General features: G+C 40.0%; 1 protein-coding gene across 15 annotated transcripts in view; it reads left to right on the top strand.

The window, feature by feature from the left end:
• Window positions 1–48: 48 nt before the first annotated feature.
• VTI1A (vesicle transport through interaction with t-SNAREs 1A) overlaps window positions 49–20,528 on the top strand; it is a 340,605-nt gene continuing 320,125 nt past the window's right edge. For 3 of the 15 annotated variants that reach the window (XM_081823537.1, XM_081823538.1, XM_081823536.1), the window contains exons 1-3: window positions 58–475; window positions 11,197–11,255; window positions 15,407–15,517. In XM_081823537.1, the coding sequence (XP_081679663.1) occupies window positions 382–475; window positions 11,197–11,255; window positions 15,407–15,517 (264 nt within the window). In that variant the 5' untranslated portion in view covers window positions 58–381. Of the gene's footprint in view, window positions 476–11,196; window positions 11,256–15,406; window positions 15,518–20,528 lie in introns of all 15 variants that reach the window. The other 12 variants (XM_081823540.1, XM_081823542.1, XM_081823544.1 and 9 more) reach the window with 8 other exon arrangements.

Here is a 20,528-nt window from a genome sequence, read left to right as displayed (position 1 = left end):
CGGGAAGCAAGTTTCTGGGATCTATAGCTTGGGGAGCCGGAGCCGCTTTCCAGAACGTGGAGGGGCAAAACATGCTCTCAGTGATCCCCGAGAACACGAAGGCTTTAGGAAGCTTTGTGGGGCGCTAAAAGAAGTGCTTTTCTTTCGCGAATTTTTTTAAAATTTGAAGCCCGAGCGGACAATAAAAAACGCGCACAGGCCAAATTCCGGAGGACTGAGATTGCGACGAACAACCAGGAAGCGGCTAGGCTGGGAGCTGTCCCCGATTCTCCACTCTGCTCTCGAGGCCCCCTCCGGGGGTCCTTACGCCGTGTTCCTCTGTCCCGCGTGGTCCTTGCCACGACCTGGGCTCCGGCCCGGGACGATCACTCCGGAGCCACCATGTCATCCGACTTCGAAGGCTACGAGCAGGACTTCGCGGTGCTCACGGCAGAGATCACCAGCAAGATTGCGAGGGTCCCCCGACTCCCTCCTGGTGAGAGCACTGACCCGGCAGAGTGGGGGTGGCCCCGAGGGCGCCGAGGCTCGCGGGCGGTGGAACGTCTCCGAGGCGCGAGGTGCTGCAGGGGCTCTCCCTGAGCGATGGAGCTGGACTTGGTTGAGGGTAAAGGCACAGTCCAGGCTGGGTTGTGGCGTGCCGTGAGAAGAGCTTACCCTATCTGAGCCTTCTGGGCTGGAATCCGGACTTCACCGCCTTGTTACTTGTACAACCTTGGGAACGTTTCTCTGACTCTAAGTTTTTTGTTTTATTTTGTTTTGTTTTATTTGTAAAATAGAGGTGTGAGTATTCAAAGAGAGTGAATGAACGTACCTAGATCATAGGTCTGCAATATGCAGTAACCAGTTGTTTTGTTAGTAATATTATTATTATTATTATATGAGGCGAAAGAGGATTAAGAGCCATGGTACCAGGATTCAGATAGCAGCTCTGCCACTTAAAAGTTGTGGCACTTAACGGAAGTTTCTTAAACCGCTCTCAACTTTCCTTCTTGGTAAAATGGGGAGAACTGTACGTCTCTCGTGGAGTTATGGAGATTAAATGATTTAACATATGGAAAGCCCTTTTTTGGTGTTAGCTGCTATAATCATTAGTATTTTTCATACCCCTAACCCCATTTCTTATTTCTCAACCTTCTTGGGAGACTGTAACCTAGTTTTATGTAACACTTGGTACAGGATAATTTTGCTCACTTTTAAAATTCCACGTATCCCATCTAGAAGTGTTATTGATTTTGTTTTTGTGTTTTATTTTTTTAAAGAGTTTATTTGAGAGAGAGAGCGTGGCGGGGTAGGGGGCGAGGGGCAGAGGGAGAGGGAGAAGCAGACTCCCCGCTGAACAGGGAGCCCACTGTCCTCTGGGGGCTCCATCCCAGGACTCTGGGATCATGACCTGAGCCAAAGGCAGACACTTAACCGACTGAGCCACCCAGGTGCCCCTTGTTTTTGTGTTTTAGCATATCTTGCTTTCCATGCTAAACTGTCAACTATGAAGGTGGGCGCTATGTTTGATTTCCTTGGCATTTACTTAGAAAGGGCTCAGAAAAATGTTTAAGTAAATGAACAGATGAATATGAATATGATATTTGGTAATTTTTTTGTATGTGAGACATTGTTTTAGGATTTATCTTTCTCTAAGTACAGATTTAATTTGAGTGGTTAGTTGCAGATCAGATTATTACTTTTAGCTTAGTTTTGTTAGGGAAATTGAACCATCGTCTGGACTTGGCCCTACCTGGCTCTGGGGTGTAGTGCGAAGAAAAGAGGATGCTCACTGATTTGTGAACTGGTGGGCAACTTCCCATTTCCCACCTTGTTAGTCAGTCCTTGATGCCAGCAGTCATTTCTGCAGGACCTCAGTTGTCATTCCTCTTTCCCTTTCCCTACTTCCCCCAAACTTGTGTGTTTATAAATAATTTTCTTCCTTTATTTCTTTGTTTTTCTTTCCCCCTCCCCACCTGTTTTCTATTAATAGGGACATTTGCTTGAAACCAGGATCTCTGAACTTACACCCCACTCATCTCCTGAAGTCCCAGTTAGTTCTGGTGAGGTGGATGATGTCTTAAAGAGGTTTATGAGCCCAAGTGAGGGAACAAGAGGACAGAACCAAGGCAGCATATACCACCGAGCTCTGCTGCCTCAGAGATTTTTGTGGAGAAAGTGGCTGATGGCCTCATCACTTCATGATACATCACCTCGTCTCTTCTCTTCAGTTCCGCTTTTCTCCACCGCCCAAGACCATCTTGATTTTTGTTATCCTTGTTGCTGGAGACTACTTCCTTTGACTTGAGTCCCAGAGTCTCAGAGTATCAGGACCTGTGATTTCAGTTGCATTTTTATTTATTTTTAATTGTAACAGTTTTAACAGAGAAGCAGTTTCTGTTTGGGCTTGTAGATTTTGTATTGGGAAGGTGTTTTATATAAAGTAACAAAGTCATCCGTGGATGCAAAGTTGTAAAAGTTGTTTCCAAGAAAACAGATTTTGTTACAGTTCATTTTTTTTCTTGTCTTTGTTTTAATGTAACCATTCTTACCATATAGAAGGAAACCTTTGATTTAAGTTCCTTAAAAATAAAGCCTTGACTGGCCTTGCATACAATATAATGTAAGGCCCAAACATAGCAGCTTCACCAGAATTGAAAGAAGACTGTGTAGTTGGCACTGGAAGAATGCTTACTGACCTGCCTAATTGAATGATAGTAATTCTTAAAAATGTAGTAGTTTCCCTCTTAATAGTTACTTATGCTTGCTCCCTTTATAATCTGTTTCTAATTGATAAATGGAAAAGGATGAAAAGTATATCCACGAAGTTAGGAATTTCAGATATATGTCTATGAACTAACAAATTAATATGTATCACCATTAAAAAAAAGTATGATTAAAAGTAATTATAATCTCTCTGGACATCATTAGTGGTTGACCTAGAGGAGATGAACTATGATTTACTTGATTTGAGAAGTTTAAACTCAGAGCAAACTTTGCAGCCAGAGCAGTTCATTCCCCCAACTTATTAACTTATTTAAATTGAAATAGAGTGAGTAGGATTGATTGCAATGGACTTCAATCTCTGCTGTGCATGTACAATGTATTAAAGTGTTATCTCCAGAGAGAATAGAAAAGATTGAGTATTTTAAAACTTCATTTTAAAGAAGAAATTTGATTACTCTGTGACACGTTTTAAACAATAAAAAGACTTTGCTCTTAGACTGAAGTGTTTGAATTTAACTAATGTTAGTACTTGGATTAATGAAACAGATCAGTCCCTTCTTAGGTAGTATTTTTATGACACTGTGTTTGAAATTTAATTTTAATGATTAGAGTTCTGTGGCAAAGTCAGGAAAACAGATGAGTGAAAACCATAACTAATACTAATTGTGAAGTTATTTTTCCTTTGGTGAAGAATCCTAAGTAGGGGGATACTTTGCAGAGGTTCCCTTACATCAGGCAGGCATCCTCAAGAATCTTAAGTACAACGTTCTTCTGCAATTATTTGCTTACTTCATTTACAGAGAGATAAATGGTCTTTTGTGAATCCAGCCATTTTGTAAGATTCACACATGGCATTGGATCTGTTTAGAATTTTTGCTCTGCTACTTACTAGATGTGCAATCTTGGACAAAGTGCTTGGCCTTTCTAAGCCTGCTTCCTCTATCTTTAAGTCGGGGAGAGGAGGTAATTGCTTCAACCTTACAATGTTGTAAAAAATCAAATGAAAGAAAGCCTGGAACACACTAGCACAATTTTCTTCCCAGAAAATGTGCATGATAAATTAGCTATTAGCAGTACTATTGCTACTGCCTAAGACAGCAATTGGTAGGGTTAGGTAGGACCCAGCTTCTCAGACTTTGTGATATTGAACTCTTAAAGGAAACTTGGACCTCAATTCTTGCTTCCTTTTCTGCCTAGACTAGAGTTAGGTTGATCTCTCTTGCTGATGCCTACATTTGAAAGGATATGAGTGATCAGGCTCTTTGGGATATGAAATGAAATTGGGCTTTGAACTCAGGATATCAAGGAGGGAGGCAGGGAGAGAAGTGAAAGTGGTGGGGCAAGACAGGTGTCCTTTCTGGAAGAAAATGCTCAAGTCTCTCTCATTAGTTATGTCGGTCCTTGGAGGCTTTTGAAGACCTCTAGACGTAGCCGTGAATAGAAGAAACTGTAAATGTTCCATGATTAACTCTTGGCCTTTGTAGTTGTAGTGGTTGTAGGTGGAGAATTCAGAAGTCTGCCTTTATTTATGAATACTGTGGTTTGCTTAAAATGTATGTGGCTCTGGAACTGTAATGTCCACATGTTTCTACTGAACGCTGGAATGTGGCTACAGAGTGAAATGATAATATTTTGGATATATTGGGCTAAATATTATTAAAACTATATACATATATTAAAGCTAATTTTACTTTTTAAAATGTGGGTACTAGAAAATTTAGAATTACATATGTGACTTGCATGCATTACATTTCTGTTGTTCTAGAGAGTTAGAGTTGAAGAGATGGTTCCAGTCCTTGAATTCAGGAACTTAGGTGCACAGTAAATTGGATTGTCATACTTTAATCCCATACCCACACTCTAATCCCAGAGGGACCACTCTCCCTTCAACAGTGTAGTTAAGCTGAGTAATGGCTTCATTGATATTTTAAGAAATAACTTTTAATTTCAGAACAGGTTTAGATTTATAGAAAATCACAAATACAGAGAATACCTATATGTCCTATGCCCAGTTTCCTCTATTGTTGACATCATATATTAATATGATACATTTGTTGTTGCAGCCAGTGAACCTATACTGACACATTATAATTAAATGAAGTCCATACTTTGTTCAGATTTCCTTATGTTTTGTTTTGTTTATCTGTTTGTTTTACCTAATGTCCTTTCGCTATTCTAGGATCCAGTCCAGGATACTACAAAACATTTAGCAGTTAGGGCTCCTTATGTTCCTCTTAGCTGTGACAGTTTTCTCAGACTTTTCTCTAGACTTCAGTTTAGAGGAGTACTGGTAGGATATTTTATAGAATATTCCTCAATTGGTATTTGCCTGATACTTTTCTCATGATCAGACTGGAGTTCTGGGCTTGGGGGACAAAGATCACAGAAATAAAGCACTATTTTTATCACATTATATCAAGAATATACTGTAACACAACTTATCACTACTGATGCTAACTAACTTTGACCACCTGTCTGAAGTAGTGTTTGTCAGGTTTCTCCCCTGTGAAGTTACTCTTTTGCTTCTTTTCCATACTCTTTGGAAGGCAGTCCTATGCACAGCCCACACTTCAGGAGTGGGGAATCATATTCCACCTCCTTGAAGGCTTAGCATCTTAAACCATTTGGGATTCTCTACAGGAGAGATTTTGTCTGTTCTTCTCCATTTACTTATTCAGTCATTTATATCCATGGGTTAATGGTATTTATTTTATTCTTTGTATTGTATTCCGATACTACTTTATTTTGTTGCTCAAATTGTTCTAGCTTTGACCTTTGGAAGCCCTTTTAGCTGGCTTCTGTGTCCTTTTGATATACCGCTATCATTGCAGGTTTGTGTTTTGTTTTGGTTTTGGTTTTGGTTTTTCCTTTGTAGTACTTTCTTACTTTCCAGTATTATAGAATACTCCAATATCATCTTTTGTTTTTCCTATACCAGTCTCAGAGTCAGCCATTTCTACAAGGAGTACTACTTCCATTTATTGAGAAATGGTGTTAGAAACCATGACCTAGGGGTACCTGGGTGGCTCAGTGGATTAAGCATCTGACTCTTGATTGTGTCTCAGGTCATGATTTCAAGGTCATGAGATCCAGCCCCATGTCAGGCTCCATGCTGAGTGTGGAGTCTGCTTGGGATCCTTTCTCTCCCTCTCCCTCTGCCCCTCCCCCTGTACTCTCTCTCTTAAAAAAAAAAGAAAAGAAAACAAGATCTGGATCCTAGGTACACTCATTGCTACTGGGGTATTATTGCTTCTAGTCCTTCTGAGCTGACAGACAAGGACGTACATGTGTGTACAGTAAATCATGTATATATAAATATTTGTATGTGTAGCCATCTATAGTAAGCTAAGCATGAGTTCGTATTGCTATCTTCAACTCTAATCCATTATTACATGGATCATTCTAGAATGACTTTGTTTCAGTACTGACCATTCTCTACCATGCTACATAGTGTAGCATTAGTAATATATCCATTTTTAAGTAATATAAAAATTCCTCTATTAGTGGTTTCACTCCACATTTCCCAGTACATAGTTTCTGCTGCTATTTTATCTAAAAATAGCTACATTGCACAAAGATGGGTACCAGTCACTGAATTCAAGTTAGCTCTGACACACTACTTTATGGGGAGGGGGTGTGTAAGGCTAACTAAGCACTTCTTTAAATACTAACAAAAAAACATGCTATGTAGATTTGTGTCTATACCAGCCCTAAGCACTTCTGTTAATATTGAGTGCACAAGGAAAGATCATACTATGCAAAGACTTATGTGTATACTAGCATTCATCAAGCCTATATGCAAAAGAAAAAAAAGGTGATGAAATTTGTTTATATAGTATATTTTATGAGTACATCAGAGGTTAAGAGCTCAGTTCTGAACAGCAGACCTTGTTGGAATTCCAACTCTGCAATTTATTAGCTGTTTAACTTTGGAGAAATTATTTAATCACTCTGAGTTTATGTACTTGATAATACTAGTATCTCCAAAGGGCCGTTTTGAGGATTAACTGTGGTAATGTTCAACACATAGCCCTGTGAAAATAATGATAGCTGTTAGTTACAAAGTTCTGAATCCTAGAAACGTGCCATTTGTAAAGGGGTTGCCATTTGGTGTGGAAAGCATGGAACCGTCTTGGGAATTACATAGGAGTAGAGCTCAAAGACTGCCAAAAATGTAATGTTGGTAGATATTTCCAAGGTCATCTCATTCAGTCTTTCTTTCCTTCCTTTCTTCCTCATTCATGCTTTCCTCCTAAATCATCACCTTTTCATTCTCTTAAAAATGCGAGGAACACTGGGGAGGGCTAAATTCAGAGTTAGGACAAAGATATGATAAGAGTGGTCCCTGCCTCCAAGGAGCTGGAAATGAAGGTGAGGGGAAAACTACAGAAAGCATTTTCTCATGACCATCAGAGCCACCAGAACAGAGCACAGAGGTCTGGGAATTCAGAGGAGATAAGATCTGTCCCAGGAAATCACCTCGAGGAGAGGTGGAAGTTAGCAGACAAAAATGGGGAAAGGGTATATTAAGAGAGGTTGCAGTAAATGGGTGCGGTGGGTATCTGTTGTTTTGGACTGCCCAGAATCCTCTATTCTATTTTCTGATAGCAGCACTCAGTTTTCCTTTGAGGAACTACCTAAACCCAGTCTTGGTGGAACTGACAGGCAGCCATGCCCTATCCAGGTCAATAGGTGAACACATTGCCCAAGGGAGTGCATTCAGAGAACCTTTGCTGTAATTCCAATTTTAGGCAGAGTAAACCAGGAAGAGAGCATGGCATTGCTGCTCAAGACTCTCCTTTTGCAGAGACTGTCCGTTCCTGCTCCCTTGTTATCCCGAGCCACGCTGGGAGCTGTCCTTTCTAAGCTTGGGGGCTCATTTTTATCATTGACTCTATGAACCAATCCGTTTTATTCCAATAAGATTCCCACTCTAACTCTAAAAGCTATCTTTCTAATAAATTCCCTTTTTTGGCTGAGGTTAGCCAGAATCAATTCTGTTGTATTGAGCCAAAGAACCCAAAATGGTAGCTTAAACAAAAGGTTAGAGCAGGAAAAGAGAGACAGAGAGAGATGTTTGGGTAATAATGAATAGTCTGGTTAGCATGTAGCATATACAGTGGAGAGCTAGTAGTTGGAAATAAAGTTGGAAAGGTTGCTTGGATCTGGAATGTGAAGGACTTTGACTGCTAGGCTTAAGTGATGCAATCAAAGCCACATTTTAGGAAGATTAAGTGGTGGAGAGGAGCAGGTGTGAAGACAGGGAAAGCAGGGTGGTTGGTACCATAGCTTCTGTTGTAAATGTTTGCACTGTCCTACATTATTTATTCAATTAACTGTCATTTTTCAAGAACTGATCATATGACAGGCTCAGTGCTAGATTTTAGGACTATAAAGATAATTAAGACATGATTAAAGCCCCCAACCTAGAAGATAAATCTGACCTGTAAGTGTGAGGATAAATTATTGGAATTAGGTAAGGGTTGTAGGTGTTTTCTGTAAGAGAGAGCAGCCAACTATTTTGTCGGGTTAGGAAAGGCTTCGAAGAGGTGATGATTTCTGAATCCGAGTTTTGAATAGCAGTTTGCCAGGCAGTCACAGTGGAGGTAGGCATAGGCATTGGGATTAAAGGTCTTGGGTCCTGGAAATATATCAGGATTAGAGATAAAGATTTGGGATCATAAATGTATAATATAACAGTTTAAAAATGAGAGTGGATGAAATTGTCCAGGGACGTAGATCATAGTAATAAGAGAAGAAAAGTAAGGACTGAACTCCCAGGAATGCCAACAAGTTAAAGGATAAATGGAGGAAAAGGATCTGGCAGAGGACACTGAGACCGAAGTGGGTGTGTAGGAAGATCAGACAGTGTCTTGGAAGCCAGGAGACGAAAAAGTGATAGGATCGGAGGAGCAGAATGTTGGATGCCACAAGATTAAGTAAAAGTAGGACCAGAGAATGTCCATTTGTTTCGGCAAAGAAAAGATCATCAGACTTAGAGTCATTTCAGTGGATCGGTGGGGGTGAGAGCGAGATTACCGGGCGGAAATGGGGAGATGAGGAAGGGAAACGTGACTGTGGATAGAGGAGAGAGAAATTAGTAGCAAAGGGGAATACAGGACAAGGAAGGCTTCTTCCTTTGTTTTGTTTTATTGATGAGAAAAGCTGGTGCTTCTTGGTCCTAGAGGCTTGGCATGGACTTTCCTAACTACTGAACACCTTAAAGCAAACCAGATGTTCCTTCTGCTATGTAAATTCATAATCTCACCCCTGGTCCAACATGGGCTTGTCTTATTTCATATTCTGCTCCAGCATAAAAATAGTGAACTTCTCCTGTAACTTGTGGAGGTGTCGGACAGATGACATGTGCCAGGAGCAAATAAATTTGGGGTCATATACTAAATTTTTAATCTGGCCATATGTAGGCTTAACTTTTTCAAAGAGGGAAAAATAAACTAAATTTTAATTTCAAATGTGCATTTTTCTTATTTGGAGTATGCACAAAACAGGTGACTGCTATCCCCCCTAGTTTGGGGGGATCAAAGGGAAGGGGTTGGGGATGGCAGAACCTAATTATGGTTCTAGCAAAATAATAACTTCCACTAAAGATTCCCCACTTAGTGTTGACTATCCTCCTGAAGAGTTAGTCAGCTATTAAACGTGGTACCCATTTCAAGCTTCATGACTTCTCTCGTTTGTTGTATTAGTTGGTCATCGTTAGGTTCACAGAAACTTAACTTTAAAGATTTATTTATTTATTTATTTATTTATTTGGGAGAGACAGAATGTGTGCAGTGGGGAGAGGCAGAGAGAGAGGGAGAGAGAGTCTTAAGCAGACTCCACGCTGAGCGCAGAGTGCAATGCGGGGCTTGATTTCAAGACCCTGATATCATGACCTGAGCTGAAACCAAGAGTCAGATGCTAACTGACCGTGCCACCCTGGCACCTTAAAACCTAACTTTAAATAAAGAAATCTGTTAGTTCAAGAAAACAAATCATGATAAAGTCAAGCAAAACCTGTTTCAGAGTTATCTGGAACCAGAAACTAATTAACTAAATATACCTACCTACTTACCTACTACCTATCCCTCAGCTTTGTTTCTTTCTCAATATAGACTTCATTCTTAACCACTGCAAAGTGGCTATCCTTGTAGCTAGAACAATGGATGCCAACAGCTTCTAGACTCAGGTCATCATAACTCTACCAAGAGAGAGGAAAAGACTTTGCTGTTGCTCTAGGACTTTGGTCTACTTGAGTTATATGCAGACTCCACTTTCACCTGCCAGACCAATGTGGCAAGAGGGATTGAGCTACTGGGATTGGTCCAGCTAGGTGAGAAGCCCGTGCTTTGCTAAGTCACTGTGTCCAAAGGGGCAGGGTCATGGAAGGAGATAGCATCTTCCATCAACCTGGTTGGTGAAGAGGAGAGCCTCAAAAGAGTGAGGTTATTGCCTGAGAAAAGAAGAATGCTAGACACAAAACCATAAATGTTCAATAAATTTGCTTAGCACAAAACTTAGGTGTAGTCTCTGAATAAATGGACTGATTGTTTTGGAATGGGGGTGAGAAGTTTTCTGAAAATACCTGCTAGGACATGTCTCTCCCAGGAAAGGGAGCTACAGTTGGGTGATAACTTAATGTTGGTAGAGTTTGAATAAACTACATACAGAGACTTAAGACTTCATAATTTTAAAAGTAATTTTACTTGCATCAGCTTTATGAGCTAAAAAGAATTAGCTGTTTTAAATTTCCATTTTAGAGAGTACCAACTGAGTCTCAGAAAAAAACACTTTCTTATCCAGGATTCCACAACCAGCAAAGTAGGTGGTGACTTTGGGTTTAGAATCAGTAGTCCTGACTTCAAATATTTCTTTCATTACACCCAATTCTTAATGAAAGTACAGTCTTTTAAAGGATCGTAACATCGTGCCCAGTTTCAGGAATTGTTTTGGTATGTGATCTTTTCCCCCCCCAATTTTTATTTAAATGCCAGTTAGTTAACATACAGTGTAATATCCGTTTCATGTGTAGAATTTATTGATTCATCACTTACATACAGCACCCAGTGCTCATCTCTACAAGTGCACTCCTTAACCCATCACCCATTTACCCCATGTGACTTTTAAATTGTATTCATGTCAGTGATTCCCAGTTTATTAAAGTCATGACTCCGAAGACTCCCCGTGCAACCACTAAATTTGCACATTTGTTGTTGACACAGTTTCTTCTAAAGGACCAACTAATTTTTGTTTTCTCTTAGAAATGTTATGGCATCTTTTCATAATTAGGTACTCCATAGGATTATATATAGCCTAGACTCAGTGTCTTAAAGTGGTTCCTAACCCACCAAAGAATGATCCGGTCATCTGCCTGATGTGGTAATTCTCTACTCTGACCAGAAAGGAAAAGGCATATAAAAAATAGAGGTTTTTATATATCACATTTACTTGTATTCCTAGCAATTCCTTGGTATTTATTGTTTGTTTCAGATGAGAAGAAGCAGATGGTTGCAAATGTGGAGAAACAGCTCGAAGAAGCAAAAGAACTGGTAGGTACAGACGTGGTCATATATTGTAACATACAACCAGAGCCTTTTCTGCTGATGTATTTCTCTAGCCTGTTTTATACTATGTAGAAACATGAAACATTTCTGATTAGCATTTTATAATTCGGACTTCCTCAGTTTTTAAGTTGAAGAGAATTTAATAGTTTCTTGGGATTCATGAAAGGTCCACCTTTAATTTTTATTCCTTCATAATACTTTTCATAATAGCTAGAAATAGCTCATGCTTGTTAAAGGCATACTGAGTACCAGACACTGGGTTAAGCATATTACTTGCTTTATAATATTTAATTTTCCCACAAGCCCTGTGAGACAAACGCTATTCATCAAGAAGTGTTAAAGATCTGAGATGTTCCCCTACTTGCTTTGTAACAGGTGGGCTTTCCATAGTTTCATGGATGCTGGCGGAAGACAAGAGATTCCTAGGTCAGAGACAAAAGAATTTTATTATGGCAAAAGGTGCTGCCAGTTTCAGCACGCTACCTCAGGTCCCTGAGCCCCAGCTCCCACAGGGTGAGGCAAGTTTGCCTGGAAGAATGCCTACGCACAGTGGAATACCTTACCGGAGGGGAACCTGGAGCCTGGGAAATGCCCTGCTTTGTAGCAGCCTGAGAGCGAGCCTGCTGTTTGTCCCAGAGGGACACAGTATTTCCTCCCCCAGGGCTGCTCCCTGTAAATACAACCCTGAGAAATGGCTTGAGAAAGGAGCGGTCAGGGCCTCATATTCTTGGCATGCCCAGCAAGACATGTGGGAGCGTGAGAGACCCACAGAGGAGTGATTCTCAATGCCATTCTTGCCCCCATTTTGTAGACGGGGGAAACTGAGGTCTAGAAAGATCAAGTAACTTTGAGGTACCACACCCAGCAAGTGGTGGAGTATGGACTTGTATTTAAATGGGCTAAATCCAGAGCTCCAGCTCATCCACTACTTTTGGATATAAATAAATTTGTAAATCAAGGAACAAAAAGTATTAAAAAGTATTGTGTCCCAGTTTTTGGTTTCAAAGCCAAGTATCACAAGTACAACTCTACTTGTTACTGCATTGTGGTCCCAGATGAGTGTGTCGCTTTCCTAAATACTGAAGGGTGCTACTTGGGGTTCCTTCAGTACATACTTACTGATTTACTTAGAACAATTCTCCAAGTGTGTTTCTTGTGACCACTGTTACCAGTTCAAGTAAGTTTGGGAAATTAGCTAGCTTAGAAAAATTGGAGGTTGGCATCTTTTTCAGTTGTTGTTTTTCTACAGAATCTTCTCGGACCCTGTAGGAGGCTGAGACATTATGAATCTCTGAGAAGGGACTGTAGGAGGCAGCTAAAGCCTGGAGTGTTTCCAGGCTTATTTGACTAACTGACTGACTTTGGCTGACAGGGCCATACGCAGGGGGCTGCCGTTTTAGGAGCTCTGCAGAAGTAGGTGGTTGTCATTCCCCACGACACAGCAGACCTTTGCTCTGTGACTTGGAGGGCTGAGGTATCGAGCTGCACCACACTGCTCCATCTTCTCTGGCTCTTTTCTAGCTGTCAGAATGTCGGATGCTCTCCAGGCTCCAGAAGATTCGCTTCTCATCTCTGCTGTGCTGTCGCCACGGCAGCTTGGCTTCTAACTCCCCAGCTTCGAATGTTTGCCTCTTGTTTGACAGTTTCTCCCTTTTTGCAAATGCTTGTCTCCTTACTTTCTTTTCTTTTTATATTCAACTATTTCTCTCATGCTTTCTGGCCTTCATGTAAAAAGACTGACCTCCTGCATACCGTAGCTGCCAGTTAGGACACCCCTCCCTTCTGGCTGGAAGCTTCCCATCAGTAGTGAGGTGCAGCTGCTCAGTTATTTGGATCTTGAGTTGACCCCTTAAGTTGTTGTTGAGTTTGCAGGAGCAGTTCTTCTGCCTCAAAATCTGTGTTGGTTTGTTGAGCCATCAAGGTATTCAATGATGTTAGAAAGCTGGTTTCCTAATAACCAAGATTTTACTGGACCAGGAAGTATAAAACATAGTCGTCCCCTCATGGAGCTTCTAGTCATCTTCAGTCATGACCAACCTCAAGAGTTCTAAGATAGGTGTTTCTATTTGTTTAAAACAATCAGATGGCTGATTTACTTAGTTCCGATGACATCCTTGTTAAGGACACTGTTCATTGTATTACATCTTCTCCTTTGGACAAGGGAGGACCCTGGCAGAAAAACTTCTTTTTGATTTCACTTATTAGGATTACTTGTGTTTCTGCCGAACAACTGGTTTGTATTAATCTCTTGGACGCTGCTTGTCTTGTGATTACCGTGTCCCCCACGTTGTGTTGGCCATCTGAATGTTGGGACAACACGAAACAAGTTCATGTTAACCTTTTTCCTGGTTTCGTTGAAAGTGCTTGTTGTGTGTTTCCTTTTTTTCTTGCCTACTTTTAATTTTGTTTTCAGTGTCTTTATAAAATGCCTTAAACAGCAGTGTAGTTAACTCTTGGATTTTCACTTACGTGTACTTAGGCAGTTATTTGGATGATCCTGCTCACCTTGTTAGAAGTAGGTACTTAATGATGATTTCAAAAAAGTGTTTTTTTTTTTTTAATTTTTAAAAAAGATTTTTATTTGTTCATTAGAAAGAGAGAGAAATCACAAGCATGGGGAGTGGCAGGCAGAGGGAGAAGTAGGCTCCCCACTGAGCAAGGAGCCTGACACGGGGCTCAATCCCAGGACCCTGGGATCATGACCTGAGCGGCAGACGCCCAACCGACTGAGCCACCCAGGCGCCCCGAGAGAAGTATTTTAAAAAATTGCCTTGCTGAGTAATTTAATTTATTGGTGCTTCACATTTATGTTGAGGCAGGGCAATAATTTAAGTAGTCACTGTTTAAATCTAATTAAAACTCTCTCTTTCTCAATAAAAATTAAGACCCATGAATTAAAACATGGTTTTCTGGTTTATCTGAGAGCTACTATCATTATTCAGTCTCTAATGCTGGACAAGTAAGAGTTTTATTAGTGATAAGCTTATAGTAGTCATGGAAATAACTCATTAGAATGCTTTAAGAGATAAAATATAAGCAGCATTTTTGGGTGTGAGTTTATTTGACATGGCCTGAGCCAATTTGCTGGTGGTGGTGGGTTTTATTTTTTAATGCCAAGTATAAATAAGCTACCTCTGATACCTTGTGTCTCTACTTGCTGTATTTCTTCTGCATCATCAGTAATCATCTCTACTATTATTAACATTAATCTAGTCATTACCAAGCAAGAGACATTGTTGTAAGCACATTATAGGAATTACACCATATAATATTTACAGCTGTCCTACAAAAGACTTTCTATTTTTAGAAATGAGAAAAGTAAGCCCCAGAGGAGTTAATAAACCCGTCCGAGACTGCACAACTAGTAAGTAGTGGAGCCTATGATGTGGATGCAGGTGTCTGAATCAAACACCTGTGTTCTTAACCGTCACACTCTTTTTGTATTGCCTCTCAGTAAATGCGCATGTGTTGTATCCAAAGTGTTATTAATGCCAGATTCTTGAGAAGTATGCGGTTGTGATATCAGCGAGCTTTGTGTAATTTAGTAAATTGCTGTATCCATTTAATGCCATAACATGGTTATAAAGTAGAAGGAGTTAGGCTGAAGGTTGAGATCACATGCTGGTTGGCATGTGATTTTCCTAATCAGAAAAGAATTTCCAGAAGAATTTTCACCAAATGACTAAGGCTGAGCTGACATTTTCTAGATTTAGGGTAGAAATAATGGTTTGTTTTATGTTCCCATAGTCCTGGTTGGTGGTTTGGGGTCAGAAGACCAAACCAGGTGAGGTTAGACTGAATGCTAGAACACACCAAAGGTATTAAAATTGTTATTATTGAGGATGTTTGGATTAATGCATATGTTTGAAAAAAAACCAAACATTCTTGACAAAGTGAGTGCTTTGGCACTCTGCATGTCACTAGCAAACACTCAGGAACTATTTATTTGTTGACGTAAACAAAAGTTAAGCCCCAAAGCAGTCCCATCGTTATTTGATCATAGGCAGCTAGCTCCCTCGGCCTGGCTCCTCAGGTGTAAAACGAAAAATTGGGATTAAATCCTTTCAGCTCTAAATGTCTGGCCAAATAAAGTATAAGCATATGATTTAAGTCACGTTTTCCTCTCACCCTGCCAGCTTGAACAGATGGATCTGGAAGTCCGAGAGATACCACCCCAAAGTCGAGGAATGTACAGCAACAGGATGCGAAGCTACAAGCAAGAAATGGGCAAACTTGAAACAGATTTTGTGAGTCAGATTCCCCCTCTCTGTCATATTTACCAATCTTTAAACTGCATTTTCACCTCTGTTTTCTGTTGTTTCCTCCACACGCCTCAGTTAGCCTGATATGCATAGTCTCTGGGAGCTGGTGCAAGAGACAGCACAGTTTTTATAATTTATGGCTTGGGTGTCTAAAAATACTTGAAGAGCTAGCTAATGATGGAATATGAGGTACGTTGGATTGCTGACTCACAGATATATCCAAAGCATGTCATCCTCTGAGTTTAGAAAGTATTTATTGATACTTAGCATTTATTAGAATTTTGAAACCCAATTTTGGGCTTTTCTTAGTCTGCAGCCTTTCAGATGCAGTGTTCATAGATGGACTTCAGGGGCACATGAATGTCCTGAAATTATATAGGTATTTTTGGATGTCCATTCCCATGTGCACTTTTCTCCTGGGATAGGCGCCATAGGCTTTATTAGAGTCTTAAAAGGATATGTTACACTCCTCCCACCAAAAGGACAAAAGTAATTCAACTAATTATTTATACAAGTGATCCTTTATACCAGTTGCTCCAAGAGAATATTCAGCTTTCTCTTCCTATGTATCCGACTTTCAACTCTACCTACTTTATACAAATTTAAGAATGCAAATTTAAACATAACATGTTGAAATTGTTAGTAATTAAAAAGTAATAGGAGTTTGAAAGACAGAGCTGAGCAGTTCCACTTCTGGATATATATCCAAAAGAATCGAAAGCAGGGTTTTTATATTTGCACACCCATGTTCATTGCAGCATTATTCACAAAACCAGAAGATGGAAGTAACCCAGGTGTCCAGCAGCAAATGAATGGATAAACAGAATATGGTACATGCATATTACTCAGCCTTAAAAATGGTGGAAATTCTAATGTATGCTATGACATGACATGACATGCTTGAGAACATTATGCTAAGTGAAATAAGCCAATCATGAAAGACAAACAGTATATGATTCTGTATATATGTACCTAGAGTAGTCAAAGATAAGAGACAAAGTAGAATGGTGGTTACTAGGGACTGGAGAGAGGGGGAAACAGGCAGTTATTGTTTAATGGGTGTAGAGTTTTAGTTTTGCAAGATGAAAGGCTCTAGAGATCGGTTGCTCAACATGTGAATATATTTAACACTACTAAACTGTACACTTAGAAATGGTTCAGATGGCAAATTTTATGTTATGTGTATTTACTACTTAAAAAAAAAAAAGATACAGATGAAGAACTGAGCTTTACCTGTAAATGACAGAGGAGTCATGTCTTGGTATGTGAATCAACTTCATTTCTGACCCTGGGGTCCAAATTCATAAAGAAAGTCAGGAATTTATGAGGGTCTTTCTGCCTCTGTTCCTGCCTTAAGTGTCTTGCTTATGGAGGCTGGGTCTTCTAGACTACAGTGGTACCAGACCCAGTAGAAATCCCCCTAGAATCTGGAGATAGGGTGATTTGCAGTTATGCATATTTATTTTATATTTTGATGGATACTTTCCTGAGAAGTCGAGATAGGCTACGTCAGTGACTCTGATGCAGTTGCCTTTTAAATTGTCTTTCCATTAATTAAAAAAAAAATTGGAATCCACCATGGGCCTAAATTCAGAAAAGAAGCATAACTGCCTAGCTCCTGTGCTCTGTGCTAGATAAAACCTTCTCTAATTGCTTTGTGAAAGGTGGGTTCTCTTAGGGAGAATATGAGGTATAATGAGAAAATTTAAATTGATTTGAGAATTTGACAACTCAAATTTATACTTAGACAATTCTAATTAAAATTAATGTTTCAATATGAATGATGATAGTAAAGTAAAATATTTATGAGGATTATTTTAGTTTGCTAACCTCATCTTTATGAAACTCCTTTACACAGATTTCTCTCTTGGTTTCTAAAATAACAAATTATATTAGTTTGTGAGGGCTGCCATGATAAAGTACCACAGACTGGATGGTTTAAACAACAGAAATTCATTTTCTCACAGTTCTGGAGATTGAGAGTCTGAGATCAAGGTGTCAGCAAGGTTGGTTTCTTCTGAGGCCTCTCTCCTTGGCTTGGAGATGGCTGTCTTCTCCCTGGGTCTTCACATGGTCTTTCCTCTGTTTGTGTCTATGTTCTGATTTCTTCTTCTTAGAAGGAGACCGGTCACATTGGATTAGAGCCCACCCTGGTGGCCTTGTTGTAACTCAGTTAACTCTTCTCCAGATGCAGTCACTTTCTGAGGTACCAAAGGTTAGGACCTCAACATATAAATTGAGATAGTAGACATAATTCAGCTCATAACACTGAATTTAGTTTTGATCTTTTCTTCTTAAAAATTTTTTCAGAAATTAAATTGCTTCTGTTGCTTATAAGTCAGCTAGCTCAATCTTCATTGTTTTTTTTGGTCTCCTGAAGAATATAATCTGGTTAGATCCAAATCTGATATTTGGATATTGTATGCTTGGGTACATATTTCTTAGGCATATTTTCTGTTTTAAAGAAAAATGGAATCAGTAACTGTGATCTGAACACCTGTTCTCCAGGCTATCATTAAAAATTCATGTATTTATGTGGATAATTATTAGCACAACTTTCTTCGATTGTCAGGAGGCATCCTTTACCACTACCAGCCCCCACCTTCCATGGTATAGTGACTTAAAGTTTATAAAGTGCTTTAACATACACTATTTCATTTCATTGTATGAGGAGTAGACAGAGTAGATGTGGATGACTATCCTCATTTTATGCATGATAGAACCAAGAAGTTCAGATTGATTCTGCATGCCATTCAACACATCATTCTCAAGCCCAGCTGTGTGTAAGACATTGCTCTAAGTGCTTGGAAAAAGCTGTAATTAAGATAAAGTTCTTGTTCTCATGGAATTTAAACTCTAGTGGGAAAGACAAGAAACAAATAAACAAATACATCTATATCATAATTTCAGGGAGTGATGAGTGCTATAAATGAAAATAAAGTGAGTAAATGGGTGAGAGTGGCTAGCACAGTGGTCATGGCTGTTTTGGCTAGGGTGTTCTCTGTGGCGTGAGAGAGAGAGGAAGAGGCGCATGTGTTTACAGAGGGAGGCAGAGGAAAGATCTGCAAGGGCGTCGTAGACATGGTAGAGACCTTGGCTTTTACTCTGGATTGATGAGAAGCCTTTGAGAAGTGAGTGGTCCTTTGATGCCTCTTCTACAGCTTCCTCCACTTTTCCTTACCACACCACGTGAGGTATTCGAACAGGGTATAGAAAATAGGTACATAATTCCCTTTTGATTCATATTATCTTTTTATATTTAATTCTTTTATGTTTAAAGGAATGAAGGCTATCTTCTTAAAAACATTTGATAACTTTCTTATGGTGCTATACCTAGAAACATTGAACCCCAAGAAAAATAGCACAGATGGTCCTTCATTGTTATTGCAAATGAAGCAGATGTGCTATTCCCCTTGTGACGTCGAGACGTTGGGGGATCATTTGTACCGATGAGGAAGGGCAGAGGACAGCTCAGTACTTCTTTCTTCGACTCTTACCGTCTACTTGTTTTCTTTTCTCGGCCCCTCCTCCTCCTCTGCCTGTTGCTTAGACACTAGATTCTTCAGGCTTCTCCGCTGACTCCCAGTGTCTTACTCTGTGTGGCATCATCCACTCCTGTGGCTTCAATGACTGGGTCTACACCAACCTGCATTTCTGACCCAGACCTCTATAGCTCTAGATTCATACTTCTTACTACTTACTTTATTCCAGAGTCCCTTAAACACAAACACTTAAATTTGACAAGTTCCAGTCACTTCCGAGTTAATCTTTAATTTCGCCCTCGCCATCACTTTGCATGTCCAGTTGATCACTGAGAATTAGCAGTCCTGCCCTCAAATATCTCCCACTTTCATCTCCACTACTAGAAGCTCTCATGTTTTTCCATCTCAATGTTTGTAGCAGCCTTTCCTCCTTCTATTCTTCTCCCGCTCTAAACCACGCTCTGCACCAGTCTCGAATTATCTTTCTAACACACTGATTTGAATATGTCACATTGTTCTACAAAATCCCATGGACTGCTCATTGCCTGCTGAATAAAATCCAGGTCAGCTAGTAGGTTTTCTGTTCTGTTCCATTCCTTCTTCACATGTCTAGGAATTTTATTATCACATGCTTGGTATTATGGATCATACATTGTTAAAAGCCTAGATTTTGTTGGTTTCCTTTAGAGTGGTGCATCTCAACCTTTTCTTCATTATCACCACCCCCTCAAGGAACCTTTTTAGACTTTTTTTTCCCCACAATTTCCCCTTCCTCCTCCCACGGCCATCAAATTTTAATGCTACAGATATATATCTGTACATACTATGAATGACCCTTTGGAGGGCCTCATGTCTCTGTAATGTCTAAAATTTTTCATCCTGCCAAGAACCAATTTTTGCCTCCACGGCATTTTATCACCTCTGCTGTCAATGCATGTTTTAGAGAATTTTTTTTCTTTTTCTTTTTTTAAGTAAGCTCTATGCCCAGCATCAGGCTTGAACTCCCAACCCTGAGATCAATGGTCACATGTTCTACCAACTGAGCCAGCCAGGTACCCCCTAGAGAATGTTGAGCTTTATTGGGCAAGCAGATAAATTACTAACAGATCAGATTGATCCTCTCAAGGCTTTTGTTAAAGTGTTTAAGGACATGTCTAGAGTAGACCTACTTTTGAGGTGTGGCTTTTCTTGGCTTCCATTTGAATGACTGGAGCATTCAATGACTGCTCTGCTTGTGTTTGGTCAGAATTCTGTCTCCCTGCTTTGGGTGACCTCCAGAATCTCCATTCCATCCATAGCCCCCCAGTACTTGTTCTCTGCAAGGCTTTGTGGGATCTTGCCCTCCGTGTATGCAAATTCATTTTCCGCCATAGGCTGAAGGAGAACCCTTTATAGATTTCTGGAGCCCCTTCTCTGTGTAGCTCCCTTCTCTATATTACTGTGCTAAATTCTCTCCATCTCAATCCCAAACTCCAGTGTCTGCCTCTTAAGCTCAGTGACACACTGTGCTCCAT

Source organism: Leptonychotes weddellii, chromosome 6 (genome assembly GCF_054177405.1).
Source record: "Leptonychotes weddellii isolate Sample4059 chromosome 6, ASM5417740v2, whole genome shotgun sequence".
Taxonomy (NCBI): Eukaryota; Metazoa; Chordata; class Mammalia; order Carnivora; family Phocidae; genus Leptonychotes; species Leptonychotes weddellii.
The sequence above is the reverse complement of the archived record's forward strand: the minus strand, read 5'-3'. Positions and strand labels throughout refer to the sequence as shown.